The sequence below is a fragment of the Nerophis ophidion genome, linkage group LG04, assembly GCF_033978795.1.
Source record: "Nerophis ophidion isolate RoL-2023_Sa linkage group LG04, RoL_Noph_v1.0, whole genome shotgun sequence".
In the NCBI taxonomy this organism is placed as follows: Eukaryota; Metazoa; Chordata; class Actinopteri; order Syngnathiformes; family Syngnathidae; genus Nerophis; species Nerophis ophidion.
In genome coordinates this window covers 71,449,751-71,470,960 of record NC_084614.1, presented here as the reverse complement: position 1 = coordinate 71,470,960, position 21,210 = coordinate 71,449,751, and the positions used below count along the sequence as shown (strand labels likewise).

General features: G+C 43.1%; 1 protein-coding gene across 2 annotated transcripts in view; it reads left to right on the top strand.

Moving 5' to 3' along the window:
- The window catches only part of zbtb16a (zinc finger and BTB domain containing 16a), a 408,749-nt gene that overhangs the window by 339,835 nt on the left and 47,704 nt on the right, over positions 1–21,210 (top strand). For both annotated transcript variants that reach the window (XR_009806577.1, XM_061898987.1), the window contains exon 5: positions 13,292–13,462. Coding sequence is in view for 1 of the 2 variants with exons in the window: in XM_061898987.1 (XP_061754971.1) it covers positions 13,292–13,462 (171 nt within the window). In the remaining variant the exon portion in view is untranslated. The remainder of the gene's footprint in view (positions 1–13,291; positions 13,463–21,210) is intronic.

Sequence of the window (21,210 nt, the reverse complement as noted above, 5' to 3'; positions counted from 1 at the left end):
AAAAAAACGGAAATGCTGATTATCGGTCCTGCTAGACACCGACCTCTATTTAATAATACAACTTTAACATTTGACAACCAAATAATTAAACAAGGCGACCCGATAAAGAATCTGGTTGTTATCTTCCACCCAACTCTCTCCTTTGAGTCACACATTAAAAGCGTTACTAAAACGGCCTTCTTTTATCTCCGTAATATCGCTAAAATTCGCTCCATTTTGTCCACTAAAGACGCTGAGATCATTATCCATGCGTTTGTTACGTCTCGCCTCGATTACTGTAAAGTATTATTTTCGGGTCTCCCCATGTCTAGCATTAAAAGATTACAGTTGGTACAAAATGCGGCTGCTAAGCTTTTGACAAGAACAAGAAAGTTTGATCACATTACGCCTGTACTGGCTCACCTGCACTGGCTTCCTGTGCACTTAAGATGTGACTTTAAGGTTTTACTACTTACGTATAAAATACTACACGGTCTAGCTCCATCCTATCTTGCCGATTGTATTGTACCATATGTACAATTGCACAAAAGACTCCGGCTTATTAGTGATTCCTAAAGCCCCAAAAAAGTCTGCGGGCTATAGAGCGTTTTCCGTTCGGGCTCCAGTACTCTGGAATGCCCTCCCGGTAACAGTTCGAGATGCTACCTCAGTAGAAGCATTTAAGTCTCACCTTAAAACTCATTTGTATACTCTAGCCTTTAAATAGACCTCCTTTTTAGACCAGTTGATCTGCCGCTTCTTTCCTTTTTCTCCTCTGTCCCCCCCTCCCTTGTGGAGGGGGTCTGGTCCAATGACCATGGATGAAGTACTGGCTGTCCAGAGTCGAGACCCAGGATGGACCGCTCGCCGGTGTATCGGTTGTGGACATCGCTACGCTGCTGATCCGCCTCCGCTTGGGATGGTTTCCTGTGGACGGGACTCTCGCTGCTGTCCTGGATCCGCTTTGAACTGAACTCTCGCGGCTGTGTTGGAGCCACTATGATTGAACTTTCACAGTATCATGTTAGATCCGCTCGACATCCATTGCTTTCGGTCCCCTAGAGGGGGGAGGTTGCCCACATTTTAGGTCCTCTCCAAGGTTTCTCATAGTCATCATTGTCACTGGCGTCCCACTGGGTGTGAGTTTTCCTTGCCCTTATGTGGGTTCTTCCGAGGATGTCGTAGTCGTAATTGTTAGTACAGTCCTTTGAGACATTTGTGATTTAGGGATATATAAATAAACATTGATTGATTGATTGAAGAGACGAGCGTTCTATCTACCGAACTAAAAGCCTGAGTTATCAACCCGATAATCAGCACTGCTCCCGATGCCGTCAGGGATCGAGGTATCCGAAAGTACACATGACCCAGCCCCGCTGTCTGCCCGCCGTTACTAAGTAACACAACCCTATAGGGCGTGGGTGTCAAACTCTGACCCGCTGTGTGATTTCATTTGGCCCTTGAGGCAATGATAAATTAACATTAGAGCAGGCAACGCTAATTTTCATACTTGCCAACCCTCACGATTTTTCCAGGAGAATCCCGAATTTCAGTGCCCCCCCCCCCTCCGAAAATTTCCCACGGCAACCATTCTCCCGAATTTCCACCCGGACAACAATATTGGGGGCGTGCCTTAAAGGGGAACATTATCACCAAACCTATGCAGGCGTCAATATATACCTTGATGTTGCAGAAAAAAAGACCATGTATTTTTTTAACCGATTTCCGAACTCTAAATGGGTGAATTTTGTCAAATTAAACGCCTTTCTGTTTATCGGTCTTTTAGCGATGACGTCAGAACGTGACGTCACCAAGGTAACACACCCGCCATATTCATTTTCACATTACAAACACCGGGTCTCAGCTCTGTTATTTTCCGTTTTTTTGACTATTTTTTGGAACCTTGGAGACATCATGCCTCGTCGGTGTGTTGTCGGAGGGTGTAACAACACTAACAGGGAGGGATTCAAGTTGCACCACTGGCAAGAAATCTGCCGCCAGACCCCCACTGAATGTACCAAATTGTCTTCACATTTGACCGGCGATGCTAAGACAGACATGGCATGGAGATGTATGGATAACCTGCAGATGCATTTGCAACAATAAAATTTCCCGGGGCGACCATTCTCCCGAACTTCCACCCGGACAACAATATTGGGGGCGTGCCTTAAAGGTACTGCTTTTAGCATCCTCTACAACCTGTCGTCACGTCCGCTTTTCCTCCATACAAACAGCGTGCCGGCCCAGTCACGTAATATATGCGGCTTCTACACACACACACAAGTGAATGCCATGCATACTTGGTCAACAGCCATACAGGTCACACTGAGAGTGGCCGTATAAACAACTTTAACACTGTTACACCACACTGTGAACCCACACCAAACAAGAATGACAAACACATTTCGGGAGAACATCCGCACCGTAACACAACATAAACACAACAGAACAAATACCCAGAACCCCTTGCAGCACTAACTCTTCCGGGACGCTACAATATACAACCCCGCTACCAACAAAACTCGATTTTGCATGTCACTATAAAGTTATATAAGCCTTGCTTGTTCAATATTCAATGCAAAACTTGTTTGGGTCCCTATTAAAATGTTAAGTTGTTCAACTTTGTGCCCGCGGCTTTGTTCAGTTTAGAATTTTGGCCCACTCTGTATTTGAGTTTGACACCCCTGCTATAGGGGGCGCCACACAGCATTACCCATTACTCTGGCCTTTTACGGCGCTGCTGCGCATCACGGCCAGTCGCCGTTCCGCGTGGCCTGAGGCCACCCGGCCGCTGTCGCCTCCCATTGGGGAGTATTCCTCTCCATTACGCCGCTCTGTCCGTCCCCACTTAAATAACGGCCGCCCTGCCATTCCGCCGGCACCCCCTTCTTCCCCCCCGCATTACTGGACCGGGGCCTTTTTTTTCCTTTTTTTTTTATAAATAGATGCGGGAGAAAGAGCGGGAGGCTGGTTAGAGGAGGTAAATTATTCCACAACAGGACTGAAACCAACACACACACACACACACACTGCTCCTACTCCTCCAGGTGTCACTTTGGGCTGACTCAATTTTACACTGTAATGGACCTGCTGGGTCAACTACTTTTCTCCCACCTTTTCCTCCTCTTTTTTTTTTTCCTTCTTATCTCTCCGACGCTCTCCTCATTCATCAGCGGGCGACAACACGCGCACACTCACAGAAATCGTTTGTAGCACTTAATTTCTTTTAATCAAGGCGTGCACTGCAGACTCTGGTACAGGGGCTCCAACAAGTGTGCTTCCGCGGTGCCTTCACTGACAGTTCGGCATCCAAACATCCTCGTTTTTTTTTTTATCTGTTTCCAAGCTGCAGTTGTGCAGTAAACAGCCAGCAGCCATCTGCACGGGCCGCTTTATGTGCGCGCTATTGTAAACTTAAACGAGATTAGCTAATAATTAACATTCACACCACCTCGACGCTCCACTTTGAATGCATCTATAAATAAAGTCTCCTTTAGAGCTGTTTTTCTGCTCCGGCGGGCACGTCGGCGCTGGATTTTTAGGAGGTTTTCTTGCGAAAAGTAACCGGGATTTGTGGGGAAAGGATGGACTAATTTGCCTGTTTTTTTAGAGCGCGAATGTCCACCATACGCTTCACGGTGGCAGAGGGGTTAGTGCGTCTGCCTCACAATACGAAGGTCCTGCAGTCCTGGGTTCAAATCCAGGCTCGGGATCTTTCTGTGTGGAGTTTGCATGTTCTCCCCGTGAATGCGTGGGTTCCCTCCGGGTACTCCGGCTTCCTCCCACCTCCAAAGACATGCACCTGGGGATAGGTTGATTGGCAACACTAAATTGGCCCTAGTGTGTGAATGTGAGTGTGAATGTTGTCTGTCTATCTGTGTCGGCCCTGCGATGAGGTGGCGACTTGTCCAGGGTGTACCCCGCCGTCCGCCCGATTGTAGCTGAGATAGTCGCCAGCGCCCCCCGCGACCCCAAAAAGGGAATAAGCGGTAGAAAATGGATGGATGTCCACCATACTAGTGGAGTGGCTTACAGCATGTTGGTTGTGTGTGTTGACTAGGTGACAGTTTGTGTCCACCATGTTTGTGGAGTGTGTTGCTGAATCTGCCATGTTCATGGAGCATCCTGCATAGCATGTCTTAGACTTAGACTTCCTTTTTATTGCCATTCAAATTTGAACTTTACAATACAGACAAGAACACAATTTTGTTGCAATAGCTCATGGTAGTGCAAGATAAAAGAGCAATAAGATGCAGATATACAGTGAGGCAAAAGATGTATTTAGTCAGCCACCGATTGTGCAAGTTCTCCCACTTAAAATGATGACAGAGGTTGTTGTACTTGTTGCAATGACAATAAAGACCTACCTAATCCATTTTTTGGGGGGGAATTAAGGGGATTATTATGATGCGTTCAAGAGTCTTGCGGCCTGAGGGAAGAAGCTGTTACAGAACCTGGAGGTTCTGCTTCGGAGGCTGCGTAACCTCTTTCTAGAGTCCAGCAGTGAAAACAGTCCTTAGTGGGGATGGGAGGAGTCTCTGCAGGATTTCTGAGCCCTGGTCAGGCAGCGGCTTTTTGCGATCTCCTGGTGACCTATGTCGGCGATATATGTGGAATATGTTGCCGGACGTCCGCCATAGTCGTGTGTGTGTGTTTGTGTGTGTGTTACATACTGTAATGTTCATCAAATGCATGGAGTGTGTTACAGTATTGCTTATGGAGCCATGTTTGTGGAGTGTGTTGCTGCATCTGCTATGTTTGTGGAGCCTCCTGCATAGCATGACGGGCTTTTTTGTGGAATATGGTGCCGGAAGTCCGCCATAGTTGTTTGTGCGCGTGTGTGTGCGTGTGTGTTACATAATGCACACTAAATGCATGGAGTGTATTACAGTATTGCTTACGGAGACATGTTTGTGGAGTGTGTTGCTGCATCTGCTATGTTTGTGGAGCCTTCTGCATAGCATGACGGGCTTTTTTGTGGAATATGGTGCCGGAAGTCCGCCATAGTTGTGTGTGCGTGCGTGCGTGTGTGTTACATAATGCACACTAAATGCATGGAGTGTATTACAGTATTGCTTATGGAGACATGTTTGTGGAGTGTGTTGCTGCATTTGCCATATTAATAGAGCATCATGTATTGCATGTCGGCCATATTTGTGGAATATGTTGCCGGAAGTCCGCCATAGTTGCGTGCGTGTGTTTGTGTTTAATAATGTTCACCATATGCATGACATTTATTAATCAGACACAAAGCAATGAACCATGCAGAGACAGAGTTCAATTTAGCTCATGAGGAGAACGCATGGAGCTGCACACTTAGTCACAGTCTCGCCCTACACTCTAAGGTTTCGCCCCGCGTCCCTCTATTTATTCAGGACTTCCATAGTCAACATCACTGAAGCCGCCTCTAAAAGAAGTGGTCTCATATATTATGCAAAGCAGGTCCAGTACGCACAATATGTGACGGAAGTTTTACCAGGCCTTGTGATTTCCTTGTTTCTGCTTCTTCTGCGTGCTGTCATCTTATCTTCGTTGAGTGTTGCGATCTGCTGCTCAGATCTTCACGTGTTTGTTTTTTCATTCTCAGTCTGACCCGTTTATTTCCTGTTTTTGTCCATCACTATGGTTACACATCAGTCCACCTGTTAGTCTCGCCCCGCACACCTGCTACTAATTTTCACCCTCCTATTTAAGCTCACCTTTTCTGTTTACTCATTCTCGGATCCTAATTTGCCCACGCGCATCAGTGACGACTCTCATCATTCGTATGTATTTTCTCGCTAGCTCTCACGCCAAGCCACTTTATTGTCTAGCTTTCATGCTAAATGTTTTGTTTACTCTTTTGTGTCCTCGTACCAAGTTCTAGTTTTCCTTGTTTTATCCTAGCTTTCACGCTAGCGTCTTTTGTTTACTTTTTCTCTTTACACCAGTATTTTTGTTCATAGACTTTTGTTATTAAATACCCTTTATCTTACCTATGCTGTGTTCTGCTTCGACGCATCCACGGGAAAACCACACCGGCATTACAATGCCGAAGAAGAGTCATCACAGTAGGATCCGAGCATCAAGTTGTTTTTCCGCGTCGAAACCACGGGAGGAACCCTTCGACTTAGGGTTGTGGTTGGAGCTCGTGGCTTGGGAGCAGGAAAGACTCGACTGTGGGCCTGAAGTCTCCTCCGAAGCCGTTCGCGCTGCCCCGAAGAAGCGGGGGGTCCAGTGGAGAGGTCCCCCGCGCGGCAGTAATGTTCCAGCACCACTTATTCCTCCCCATGGACACAGCAAGTTTCACCCCGTCCAGGATTCACCCGTCATTACCGGTAATCCTGCTTGTTTTTTTTCAAATCATTCCTTAAGCTGCCATGACACTTTTTCTGACACAAGCGATGACGTCATTTGGGGAACGCCCACCGGTGACGCAACACCGGCCTCTGTTGATGACATTTTTTCAGAAGATTTTTTTATTGTGGACGATATATCTCAGCCATTTTCCAAAGACTTGGACAGTAATAATACTTTCACACAGTATCAGGACATTTATATTGATTCTAGTCACCCTCAGTATATTGTTAATTGTCAAGATCAGCCTCCCATTACTTTGGCCCCGCCCACATCTCAGCCTATTTCACGTCCTACCCCTACGTCACCTGATTTTGAAACTGACCTAGAAAAATATAGTCCTGCCTGGATGGACGAGTGGTACAGGAGAGTTTTGATTGAACTGGAGCTGGAGGAGAAATTTCTTGCTGCTCAGAACAATCCTCTCCTCATACAGACTAATGGGGTGGAGTCTGCCCTCCTCCAAACCTCCCACCGCCCGCCCTTACGGTCAGCCAATATCCAACGGGACCCCGTCTGGAATCCGGGTCTCGAGGGGAGGGCCAGTATTACTACTAAGCCTCCTAGACCTCCACCACCGGTGTTCACCCCTGTTAAACCTGTTAAGCCACTACGGCCTCCTAGACCTCCTCCACCGGTGTTCTCCCCGGTCAAGTCACGCCCTCTTAGACCTCCTCCACCTGTGTTCCGTCCGTGCCCTAGTTCTAGTTTTAGTCACAGTCTCTCTCAGAGTTCGAGTCCCAGCCTTCTTCGTAGCCCATGCTCTAGTCCTACTCGTAGACCGACTTGTAGACTGAGTCGTAGTCCAAGTCCTGGTCCGAGTTTCCGTTCTGATTCTAGTTGTAGTCCTAGTCTTTCTCGTAGTCGTCGTAGTCCTAGTTCCACTCGTAGACTGATCCGTAGTCCGAGTCCTGTTTCGAGTCCGGTCCCGAGTCTTGTTTCTTGCCTTTGTAATATTAGTACTGATTCCCCTCGTGGTCTTAGTCCGAACCCTAGTCCTTACCCAAGTTCTTGTCCGAGCCCCAGTGTTACTGTAAGTCCTAGTCTTTGTCCTAGTCCTTGCCCGAGCACCAGTTTGATTGTTAGTCCCAGTCCTTGCCCAAGCCCTAGTTTGACCGTTTGTCCTAGTTCTTGCCCAAGCCCTGGTATGACTGTAAGTCCTGGTCGTTGCCCAAGCCCTTCTCAAAGCACTAGTGTGATTGTAAGTCCTGGTCCTCTCTCAAGTCCTTGCCCGAGTCCTAGTGTTTGTCTTATCACTCATCATAGTCCTAGTCCTGCTCACAACCAGTCCCCTAGTTCTCCTCGGCAGACCCCTGTGCCTGCTCCTCGGCTGAAGCCGACACCTGCTCCTCGGCTGAAGCCGACACCTGCTCCTCGGCTGAAGCCGACACCTGCTCCTCGGCTGAAGCCGACACCTGCTCCTCGGCTGAAGCCGACACCGGCTCCTCGGCTGAAGCCGACACCGGCTCCTCGGCTGAAGCCGACACCGGCTCCTCGGCTGAAGCCGACACCGGCTCCTCGGCTGAAGCCGACACCGGCTCCCAGTCTGGTTCTCACACCAGCACATGACTCTGACCTGGTTTTCACGCCAGAATTAGACTCTCGCCTGGTTTTCACACCAGAAGATGTTTCTAGCCTTGTTCTCACGCCAGTTTCAGACTCTAAACTGGTTCTCACGCCAGCACAAACTCCAAGGCTGGAGCCCACTCTAGCACCAGTTCCTAAGCTGGAGCCCACTCCGGTACCAGCACCACGACAGGTACCGGTGCCAGCTCCGCGCCGCCAAGCACCGGTGCCAGCTCCGCGCCGCCAAGCACCGCCGACGACGGGGCTGGAGCCCACACCAGCGTCGACGACGGGGCTGGAGCCCACACCAGCGTCGACGACGGGGCTGGAGCCCACACCAGCGTCGACGACGGGGCTGGAGCCCACACCAGCGTCGACGACGGGGCTGGAGCCCACACCAGCGTCGACGGCGGGGCTGGAGCCCACACCAGCGTCGACGACGGGGCTGGAGCCCACACCAGCGTCGACGACGGGGCTGGAACCCACACCAGCGTCGACGACGGGGCTGGAACCCACACCAGCACCACCGACGACTACGCCTGCATTCACGTCGACGACGACTCCTGCGGCTCCCAGGCCGCCTCCGACGACTCCTGCGGCTCCCAGGCCGCCTCCGACGACTCCTGCGGCTCCCAGGCCGCCTCCGACGACTCCTGCGGCTCCCAGGCCGCCTCCGACGACTCCTGCGGCTCCCAGGCCGCCTCCGACGACTCCTGCGGCTCCCAGGCCGCCTCCGACGACTCCTGCGGCTCCCAGGCCGCCTCCGACGACTCCTGCGGCTCCCAGGCCGCCTCCGACGACTCCTGCAGCACCCGCATCATCCTCGCCAGCTGCACTCGGGCCTGCTTTGGCTGCAGTCCCCGCACCCTCGTCTGCTGCTTCCAAGCCTGCTGGGATTTCGGTGCTGAGGCGTCGTCCACCACGTCGATCACGGGCGTGGCCTCTGCGAGGTCGCCCGCCAAAACTTTTTCGGCAGCAGCGTTCCACCCGCCGCCGCCACATGATGTGTCCTCGGTGGATTCGGGGACATGCGATCTGGCGACCCTCCACCGTGGCCTCCCTCCGCCCTCCCTTCGTTTGTGAACTTTCTGGTTTTGGGGAGGGGGTTCAAGTTTTTGTTTGTTTTTTAAGACATCTGGTATCTGTCTTTTGTTGGGGGGGAATACTGTTGCGATCTGCTGCTCAGATCTTCACGTGTTTGTTTTTTCATTCTCAGTCTGACCCGTTTATTTCCTGTTTTTGTCCATCACTATGGTTACACATCAGTCCACCTGTTAGTCTCGCCCCGCACACCTGCTACTAATTTTCACCCTCCTATTTAAGCTCACCTTTTCTGTTTACTCATTCTCGGATCCTAATTTGCCCACGCGCATCAGTGACGACTCTCATCATTCGTATGTATTTTCTCGCTAGCTCTCACGCCAAGCCACTTTATTGTCTAGCTTTCATGCTAAATGTTTTGTTTACTCTTTTGTGTCCTCGTACCAAGTTCTAGTTTTCCTTGTTTTATCCTAGCTTTCACGCTAGCGTCTTTTGTTTACTTTTTCTCTTTACACCAGTATTTTTGTTCATAGACTTTTGTTATTAAATACCCTTTATCTTACCTATGCTGTGTTCTGCTTCGACGCATCCACGGGAAAACCACACCGGCATTACAATGCCGAAGAAGAGTCATCACATTGAGGTCCTTGAAGTCCTTGGCTGTTAGCGGGTTAAAATAAAGATAACTCCGGCGGCTGAGACAAGAACTTTTGTCCCTGCACAGATAGAAAAAAATGCAGCTTGAGCACAATAGCTATGACCTACTCAGTGGCCTAGTGGTTAGAGTGTCCGCCCTGAGATCGGTAGGTCGTGAGTTCAAATCCCGGCCGAGTCATACAAAAGACTATAAAATTGGGACCCATTACCTCCCTGCTTGGCACTCAGCATTAATGGTTGGAATTGGGGGTTGAATCACCTAATGGGCGCGGCATAGCTCGGTTTGTAGAGCGGCTGTGCCAGCAACTTGAGGGTTGCAGGTTCGATTCCCGCTTCTGCCATCCTAGTCACTGCCGTTGTGTCCTTGGGCAAGACACTTTACCCACCTGCTCCCAGTGCCACCCACACTGGTTTAAATGTAACTTGGATATTGGGTTTCACTATGTAAAGCGCTTTGAGCTATATAAATATAATTCACTAAATGATTCCCGGGCGCGGCACCGCTGCTGCCTACTGCTCCCCTCACCTCTCAGGGGGTGATCAAGGGTGATGGCTCAAATTCAGAGAATAATTTTGCCACATCTAGTATGTGTGTGACAATCATTGGTACTTTAACTTTAACTTTTAATAACTATAGCAACGGACTTTAAGCATGCTAAACGTCCCACTGGGTCATCATTTTCACCGACGTCCCACTGGGTGTGAGTTTTCCTTGCCCTTATGTGGGCCTACCGAGGCTGTCGTAGTGGTTTGTGTTGTGGTTTGTGCAGCCCTTTGAGACACTAGTGATTTAGGGCTATATAAGTAAACATTGATTGATTGATACTAAAGTTGTGTGATGATATACTGTATATACATGATTATTCTAACATTTTACACATCTGTGAAGGGACCATTAATGCTGAAAGGTACATGCAGATTTTGGAGCAACACATGTTGCCATCCAAGCAACGTTATCATGGACGCCCCTGCTTATTGTTGAAAAGGATTTGCAAATCATTGTATTCTGTTTTTATTTACGAATGACACAACGTGCCAACTTCACTGGTTTTGGGGTTTGTCTTTTAAAAGCCTGAATGACAAATGGCTTCAAAATAAAACACTTTGTCTGACCTCATTGTTGACATTTTCAAAAGCGGTTTGTATTTCCTAGAACATGACAAGTAAAACTACTAATCATCATAGGACAGCACTTTTACAGAGCCGGTATATTTGATCCGGCTCCTCCCCCTCGCGCTGGGTATGAGCAAGCGCCGCTCTTCATAGATTTTTGAATTAGTGTCAGCTTGGCCCAAAAGATGCCTTATTGACTGATGAAATGGAAACTGAGCTCCAACAAGTCCAGTTCTTCCCCAGAGTTTCTCTTCAACCCACCCACCCCACCCGCCTGTGGCCTGGTAATTGAAAAAGTGTCCGAGGCGAATGTGTGTTCAAAGGAGCATGCGTGTGTGTGCGTCAGTGTGTGTGTTTTCGTTGGCGATTTGACGTGTTTGTCGACCGTGCGCTCTTTATCTCCGCTGGAAGGAAAAAGTCAAGACTGGATTGAAGCATTGGAGATGTTTATCTTCAACGTATGGTTTGCAATGCTTTGTCATCGCATAGGCCCATCAATCACACTGCTAGGATGTAAATATCAACCACACTCGCAAACACACACACTCACACACACACCTAGGTAGGAATAAAATATGGATGCTGGCATTTATCACATCTACTGTGGTAAATTATCAATATCCATGCCCTTTTTTTTTTATTTCTTCCCTTGGTTACTCCTGATTGTGGTGCTGGAGTCACTTAACCTTAGGAATGTGATATGATCCCCTGCCCGGATCATATTATGATTTAGATTTTTGAGTGTTTTTGTGTTTTCTGTTGGTTTTGGACTCCTTCGGTTCCTGTTTGTGTAGCTCTCAGTTGGTTTCCATAGTTACTCATTATTTTCACCTGCCGCCGTTTTCTGCCGTGCACCTGTTTTGCGATTACTGTCATTATTTAAGCCTGCCTTCTCCAGTCAGTCAGTCTTGCTTCCTAGTTTGTTTTCATACAACAAGTAACAACTGTTTTCCCGCCTGCTACCTGCTAGCTTCCACACTAGGCCATTTGTTTTCTAGCTCCCATGCTAGCTCTTTTAGTTTTGTCAAAGTCTGTTTTATTGCTTAAATAAATCATTTCCTACCTGCAAAAAAAAGAAAAAAAAACCTAGCGTGGAAGGTAGCGAGCAGGAAAACAGAAGTCGTTACCTGTTGTATGAAAACAGGCTTAAATAATGACAGTAATCACAAAACAGGTGCACGTCCGGAAACGGCGGCAGGTGAAAATAATGAGTAATTATGGAAACCAACTGAGAGGTGCACAAACAGGACCCGAAGGAGTCCAAAACAAACAGACGACACAAAAAGACTAGGAAAATTGTTAAATCTAAGTAATGAAATGTGTTATTATTACGGCATATGATATATTTTTAAAATAAATTAAGGTCCCACAAAGAGGCAAATTTCTAAGAGAAGCTTGTGAAAGACTATCAAAAAGACGAACGTCGGTTTAGTCCGGGGGTCAGCAACTCGCCCTAGTGGAAAAGATGGGGGGGGGAACATATTTGTTGTTTTAATAATGTTTCTGTAGTACAACAAACATAACACAAACCTTCCTAATTGTTAGAAAGCCCACTGTTTAATATGTTTGCGTTTATGCTTCACTAATGAGAATATTTGGCCTGTGCCGTTTTGTCCTACTAATTTTGGTGGTCTTTGAACTCACCGTAGTTTGTTTACATTTACAACTTTCTCCGGCCCTGCGACAGAAAGACGTGTTTTATGCCACTCCTATGTCTCATTTTGTCCACCAAACATTTTATGCTGTGCGTGAAAGCACAAAGGTGAGCTTTGTTGATGTTACTGACTTGCGTGGAGTGCTAATAATCCATGCTAACATGCTATTTGGACTAGCCGTGTGTACATATTGCATCATTATGCCTCGTTTGCAGGTATATTTAATTTCCTTTACTTATCTCTTCTGTGTATTTAATTTGTATTTGCATGTATTTTGACACATTATCTGTATGTAATATTGGGTGCATTTCTGATTGTGTGCCATGTTGTTCCAGACCACAGCAAACGTTACCCAGCTTGCAAAGATTGTAATAAATCCTTTAGAAGAAGACAGCCTGTCCTTTCCTTTAACTTGGGCACACACATCTATACCTTTGGCATTTTTAAGACAGTAATTTCCAGAAGTTTTCCAGTGACACTTAATCTGTTGCCTTTATTATAACACTTACATAAGGCTTTTAACTTGTTGCGTCTCCAGACAGACTAGTTTTTTGTATTTTTGGTCCAAAATGGCTCTTTTAACATGTTGGGTTTCCAATCTCTGGTTTATTCCAGCAATAGTATCAGAATCAGAATAAGAATCATAATCAGAATAGTTTTTATTGCCATTGTTAGAGAACGGGTTCACAAACTAGGAATTTTTCTTGGTGCAATCGTGCAATATAAAACACATAACACAGAATAGGTCATAAAATGAGCTGTGCTTAAGCTATCAGATCTCGTTATTGTTCATGTGTCTGATGGCCGAAAGGAAAAAATGCGCAATAGTGTATTTCCACCACTAAAGGCGACACCTGCAGATTGTGTTAGCAGCCAACCAAACGGAAATGAAGCAAGTTATTGACCTGATGTTGATTTGTTGTCGATGTTTTGCCTGTGTTCAGGGTCGGACATGGCCATCTTCTGCCTGCTCTGCGGGAAGCGTTTCCAGACCCAGCCGGCGTTGCAGCAGCACATGGAGGTCCACGCCGGCGTCCGCAGCTACATCTGCAGCGAATGCAACCGGACCTTCCCGAGCCACACGGCGCTCAAACGCCACCTGCGCTCGCACACAGGTCAGTGAAGGCACCACAGTTTATATACTGCATTTTCCGGACTATATACCCACTTAAAATGATTTTTTTCCCTCAGAACTGGACAGTGCACCTTATAACCCGGTGCGCCTAATGTACGGAATAATTCTGGTTTTGCTTACCGACCTCGAAGCAATTTTATCTGGTAAATGGTGTAGTGATAAGTGTGACCAGTAGATGGCAGTCAAACATAAGAGATACATGTAGACTGCAATATGATGGCAATATGACTCAAGTAAACAACACCAACATATTATATGTTCTGTTGAAAATATACAACATTAAAAATCTATCAAATGCTTTAGTACGACTTTGGTAAGCTATGAAGCCGCACCGCTTGATGGATTGTACTGTGCTTCAACATAGGAGTATTAGTATGGTGTGTGTATAAGGCAGGGGTAGGGAACCTATGGCTCTAGAGCCAGATGTGGCTCTTTTGATGACTGCATCTGGCTCTCAGATAAATCCGAGCTGACACTGTTTGACACGGTAAGTAATGAATAGTTCCCTTTGTAATCACAGTGTTAAAAGTAACGTTCAAAATACAAAACATTCTCGTGCATTTTAATCCATCCATCCGTTTTTTACCGCACCTGTTCAAGAAGTTGCATTAATGGTAAAAAGTTATTTATTTATTATTGATTAGTGTGGGGCTTGCCCTCCTGGGGGTTATTCAGACCACCAAGCACCAACATAAGAGCCTGTTTCAGGGTTACAATATTGTTTTATTTTTTAATAAGTCTCTCAGTTGCTTTCTAGCAATTGTCTTTTTGTCTTTCGTTCTTGCTCGCACTCTGGCTCCAGCCCCAACCCCGTCTCTCCTCCTGGCTGCTGCTTATAACATAGCGACAGGTGATTAGATAACAAGGCCCAGGTGGGCCATCTACGCACCTGTCGCTGATTTCGAGGCCGGTCCTGGCACACCCCGCTTCACTGCAGGCCCGCAGGCCACACCCCCTCCACAGTTAGCTTCAGAATAACAATGTTATTACAGAGAATAACAGACTTATTATACTCTATAAATGTTGGTTTTACTTAAAAATGTACGTGGTTAGTTGTGTTCAGTGTAAAAAAAATATTATATGGCTCTTACGGAAATACCTTTTAAAATATTTGGCTTCTTGGCTCTCTCAGCCAAAAAGGTTCCCGACCCCTGGTATAAGGTAAGACATATTATCTGGCATTTTGGTTAGCAATATTATGCAAAAAACTAAATTTGTGCGCTTCCGCCTTTGTAGTCCGTTGAAACACCGTAGTCAATAAGTTTCTTATTTTTCTCTATCTTCTTGTTATGGGACATTCATACTCCGCTGTTGCCATTTCTAATATAAAGTAGTGTGAAGTTCTTACTTATATGTGTCAGTAAACTCGCCATGAAAGTGCTAAAACATACCGGTGTCGTGATTTTAACTTATACACCAAAGGAACTTTAGTTATTAGAGAGTTCTGGTTGGACGGTTTTCACGTTCACTTGTTGTTGTTTCCGGATGAGGAGATGCAGGTCCGGGTCCGTTATTGATTTAAGTTAAGTCTGAATGTCATTAAAGCAGTTAGCTCCATCTTTTGACACTTCTTCCACTCCCGTCCTTGCACGCTACACCGCTACAACAAAGATGACGGGGAAAAGACGCTGCCGAAGGTGAGCCACGTAAATAAGACCACCGGTGGCGGCTGTCAGAAAATGACTTGAAAATGATCCGGAAAACATCTTCTATGCAACATTTTGACCAAAGAACCACCATTACATGTTATGTAGACCACAAGGAAGTGTTTTACATTTAGAAAAAAATTATGATAACATGACTCCTTTAATACGTCCTATAATCCGATGCGCCTTATATATGAATAAAATCATATATATGTGTGTATATATATATATATATATATATATATATATATATATATATATTTGCCAACCATTAATCGGCAGTAAACCTTCTAATCCGGTGCACCCTATGGTCCGTAAAATACAGTATATTTTCTCCACCAGCTCGCATCTTTCTTTTTGTGCGCATGATTTATTAGTAACGTTTGAGTTTTGAATTCCCTTTTCCGGGGTGTTTTTTCTAAAAGTGGCAGACTTCAAAGTGAGACGTCTCTGGGTGCATGAAGGATTTATGGAGACAAAATGGGACATTTAGGACGGTTCGTCACAGGGATCACAGTCATTTCTGTATTATTTATTTTTAGTTATTTCATCATTAAAGACGTTTTCATTGACGGAGGGAGGCTGGCAGACGAGGAGCATGCAGATGTATTAAAATTGTTAAAATGGGACGGATTCATCCAAGCCAACGCAGGCGTGTGTTGTTAAAATCTATGTTTGCATTACCTCATTCTCATAACTGTCATAAAGTAATAATAACAATACATGGGTAGTTTGTAATTTTGCTAGTGTAAATTGTAGACAACCACCATGATATGGAATATTAGACATTTTTCTATTTATTATTGTTATCATTCTTTTTAATGAATTCCAATCCACAAGTGAATGAAAGCATGATTTCAGTGTCCCAAATTAAGTACCAATTTAAAAAAGAGGCACTTTAATAATAATAATAATAACAAAGACAACATATTGTTACTATAAATTAATCCATCCATTTTCTACCGCTTATCACACACATTCACACATATAGAAATATTTATTGTTTCAAGCAACCTATGCCCTGTCTTTGGAGGGAGGAGGAAGCCGGAGTACCCCAAGGGAACCCACGTAGTCACGGGGAGAACATGCAAACTCCACACAGAAAGACCCAGAGCCCGGGAATCGAACCCCGGACCATCGTATTGTGATTCACATGCATGCACTAACTATGCTGCCCTATAAACTAATGACTATGGCAATAATAATATCATCACTATAAGTATTTTAATAATAATACTTGTTATTGTGGATACTAATATAACAAATATCAATAATAATTGCAACATATTATTAATACTATATTGATAATAGTCACCACTATATTTCTTATTAATAATAAAAATGTGTTTTTAATACGTGTGTATTACACATTTTAGTTTAAAATTACTATTATTTTTTTAGATGTTATTAAGGATGTATTTATATGATTTTGCAAATTAGGATTTATTATAAATTATAATAATAATATGATATATTTTAAGTATTGATATTATTATGGGTGTGATTATTATTGATACTACTTTTTTTATTATTCACACTCATTTACACACTAGTGGTATTTTAAGCTAACTATAATTGATTGTCATTATTACAGTCATAATACTTGAAAATTATAATTTATTACTATTATTTTATGTTGCATATATTTGTATTTATTTATTTTTTGTTATTTCTGTCAAAATGATGTATTTAGTATTGTTATCAAAGTGCCCCAAACAATATTGAATAATAAAAAATAATAAGAGACAATAAAATAATACTTTATAAGATATTTATACATCTGAAAAACGGTATAGTATCGCAATAATAATGAATCAATTTCAGTTGGATATCGTCTATAAAACGTACCGGTCCCGCACCCCCTTGCGCCCACGTCAAAGTCACGTCGTGACATTGCTGGTTTAGGAGCACGTGAGCATGTTCGGCGGCACACAATCACCGAGTACTTACAAGCAGACACAGTGTGTAGAAAGAAAAGGGAGAACGGATGCATTTCGGCTTAAAAACTAAAGATAAAGATGAAGTTATAACACTAAAACACTCTCAGGAAGAGCTGCTTTAAGACATGGCTAGCTGGCTTGCGGCTAACGTCCATCCGCTGTCTGCAGTGTTTTAGTTACTTCTAAATCAGTAATCCTCGCCTCCATGGCGGCAAATAAAGTAAGTTTCTTACAAGTAGCATCCCTGCAGGATGAGGAATAGCTAAACATGCTTCACTACACACCGTAGCTCACTGGCGACAATGTAAACATACGCCATTGACATCCACTATAATGATATCAAGTACAGGCACGTATCTAGTCGCTACTACTATGATTACGTCCATATTTTTTGGCAACATTTTCTTTCATTTTTTAAAATGTATAATAAGTATTAATAAACTCTGTAAATATGTCCATGGACACGTGAGGACTTTGAATATGACCAATGTATGATACTGTAACTACTTGGTATCGGATTGATACCCCAAATTTGGGGTATCATCCAAAACTAATGTAAAGTATCAAACAACAGAAGAATAAGTGATTATTACATTTTAACAGAAGTGTAGATATAACATGTTAGTATAGAATGTAAGCGGATATTAACAGTAAATGAACAAGTAGATGAATAATTAATTTTCTACCACTTTCCTAAATAATGTTGACAAAATAATAGGTAAATAAATGACACGATATGTTACTGCATATGTCAGCAGACTTAATTAGCCTTTGTTTGTTTACTTACTACTATATATATATATATATATATATATATATATATATATATATATATGTATATATATATATATATATATATGTATATATATATATATATATATATGTATATATATATATATATATATATATATATATATATGTATATATATATATATATATATATATATATATGTATATATATATATATATATATATATATATATATATATATATATATATATATATATATATATATATATAAAACCTACTCAGTGGCCTAGTGGTTAGAGTGTCCGTCCTGAGATCGGTAGGTTGTGAGCTCAAACCTAAGCCGAGTCATACCAAAGACTATAAAAAAAAATGGGACCCATTGCCTCCCTCCTTGGCAGTCAGCATCAAGGGTTGGAATTGGGGGTTAAATCACGATAAATGATTCCCGGGCGCGGAACCGTTGCTGCTCACTGCTCCCCTCACTTCCCAGGGGGTGATCAAGGGGATGGGTCAAATGCAGAGGACAAATTTCATCACACCTAGTGTGTGTGTGACAATCATTGGTACTTTACTTTAACTTTTATATATATATATATATGTGTGTGTGTCTTAATTGGATTATCCAGAGAATAGTGCTCGATTCCATGGTAGAGCGCAATATATGTATGTGTGGGGGGAAAAAAATCACAAGACTATTTCTTCTCTACAGAACTGTTCCATGAGGGGTTCCCTCAATCCTCTCCTGATGATTGAGGGAACCCCTCATGAAACAGTTCTGTAGAGATGAAGTAGTCTTGTGATTTTTTTCCCTCACACATACATACATCCATACACATGTATGTATGTATGTATGTATGTATATATATATATATATATATATATATATACATATATATATATATATATATATATATGTATATATATATATATATATATATATTGATTGATTGAAACTTTTATTAGTAGATTGCACAGTTCAGTACATATTCCGTACAATTGACCACTAAATGGTAACACCCGAATACATTTTTCAACTTGTTTAAGTCCGGGTCCACGTTAAGTATATACATTAGAAAAACATTTGAATATTTACATTAGGTTATTTACCATTTATATATATATATATATATATATATATATATATATATATATATATACAACTAGTGACCAAATAAATACATTTAAAAAAATATATATATATATATATGATTATCATTAAGCTAGTAACCAAAAAATATATAATGCCACATTTGCTTTTAAAGAAGTCTGATATCAGACACAAGTGTTATTATTGCTTACAAATTGTAGGTCAGGGTGCTTTCTCATCATCACCAGTGACTTATGAAGCATACCACTGGACACATTTGCTGTACAAATGATTCATGTGTACAGTAACATCGTGCAGCCTCTGTAAATATAGCCTACAGTAAGCAACAAAGCCACGTCGTCGCTCTTTCATTCATCCAGGTCAGCTGCAAACACACCAGTCGCACTTACATACGCTGTCTGCTGTTATTTATTGTTGCTGGTCCGTGTGCGCTCTGAGGCCACACCAGGATGCTAATGCATTGTTGACAGATGTGACCATTCGCACAGGGGGGGAAAAAAAATGAACACATGGAAATGAATTCCATTCCAGCAGTGAAAGATGGATGCTTTTTCTCTCTCTCTCTCTTTCTCCCTCTCTCGCTCTCTCTCCACCCTCCAGCCGCTCGCTTGTCTGCGACCTTAAATAACAGTCTCACTGTCACGGCCGATTTAGCTCAGCAGCGCCGGGATGAATATTTGAAAGGAAAGGCAGCGAGATGAGAGCAGTCGGCCTCTATTTACCAGTCACACCAATGGGGCGCGCTGTGCTAAAAGGGGATGCTACGCCGTTACAGTACGTGTGCACATTGGCTACGTCGGGCAGACCTTGGAGAGCGTCGCCGTCCAAACCCCGACCCCACCCCTCCTCATCCACCTGCCCACCCAGACGGCGCGAATGTTAGAGGGAGACTGCGCCGCCTGTCGCTGGCGTCTTTGCACCGTCGTGAGTCGGGTGTTGAATCCCGATGAGAGAGGCCGTCGTTTAAATATGATTTGTGTGTGTGTGGGGGGCGGGGGGGGGATTATCCAGTCAGAACTAGGTCCTTGGTAAAAAAAGAGAAAAGGCCTTGTGCTTTGAAGTTAATCATATTATTGGCACTTTTTCCAGCTAGCGAGTGGCTCGAGCTAACTCACGTAGCCTAATTTTGATTAGGATTATGATACAGAGCTGTGATCGGTCGGACGGTGGTCTTAAATGTTTTTCCCTCCGAACGCCTTCCTCTGATTTCGGAACAACAATTTCGGATTCAGTTTCCATCGCTGTTGTTCGCTACTACTATAAAATATACTGTATAATGTATATGTTCCTTTTTGACTGTACTTGAATGTATAATAAACAGTATTTGTATTATTTACAAGTTAATAATGCCGTATAATAGACTGTATTTATATTATTCACAAGTGAATAATGCTGTATAATAGATTGTATTTATAGTATTCACATGTGAATAATGCTGTATAATAGACTGTATATATATTATTCACATGTGAATAATGTTGTATAATAGACTGTATTTATTGTATTCACATGTGAATAATGCTGTATAATAGACTGTATTTATATTATTCACATGTGAATAATGCTGTATAAAAGACTGTATTTATTGTATTCACATGTGAATAATGCTGTATAATAGACTGTATTTATATATTTCACATGTGAATAATGCTGTATAATAGACTGTATTTATAGTATTCACATGTGAATAATGCTGTATAATAGACTGTATTTATATATTTCACATGTGAATAATGCTGTATAATAGACTGTATTTATAGTATTCACATGTGAATAATGCTGTATAATAGACTGTATTTACATTATTCACATGTGAATAATGCTGTATAATAGATTGTATGTATATTATCCGCAAGTGAATAATGCTGTATAATGGACTGTATTTATATGATTCACATGTGAATAATGCTGTATAGTAGACAGTACTTATCTTATTCACATGTGAATAATGCTGTATAATAGTCTGTATTTGTATTGTTTGCATGTGAATATGGCTGTATAATAGACTGTATTTACATTATTCACATGTGAATAATGCTGAATAATAGATTGTATTTATATTATTCACAAGTGAATAATGCTGTATGATTGACTGTATTTATATGATTCACGTGTGAATAACGCTGTATAATAGACTTTGTATATTATTCATAGTTGAATAATGCTGTATAATGGACTGTATTTATATTATTCACATGTGAATTGTGCTGTATAATAGAGTGTATTTATATTATTCACATGTGAATAATGCTGTATAATAGAGTGTATTTATACTATTCACATA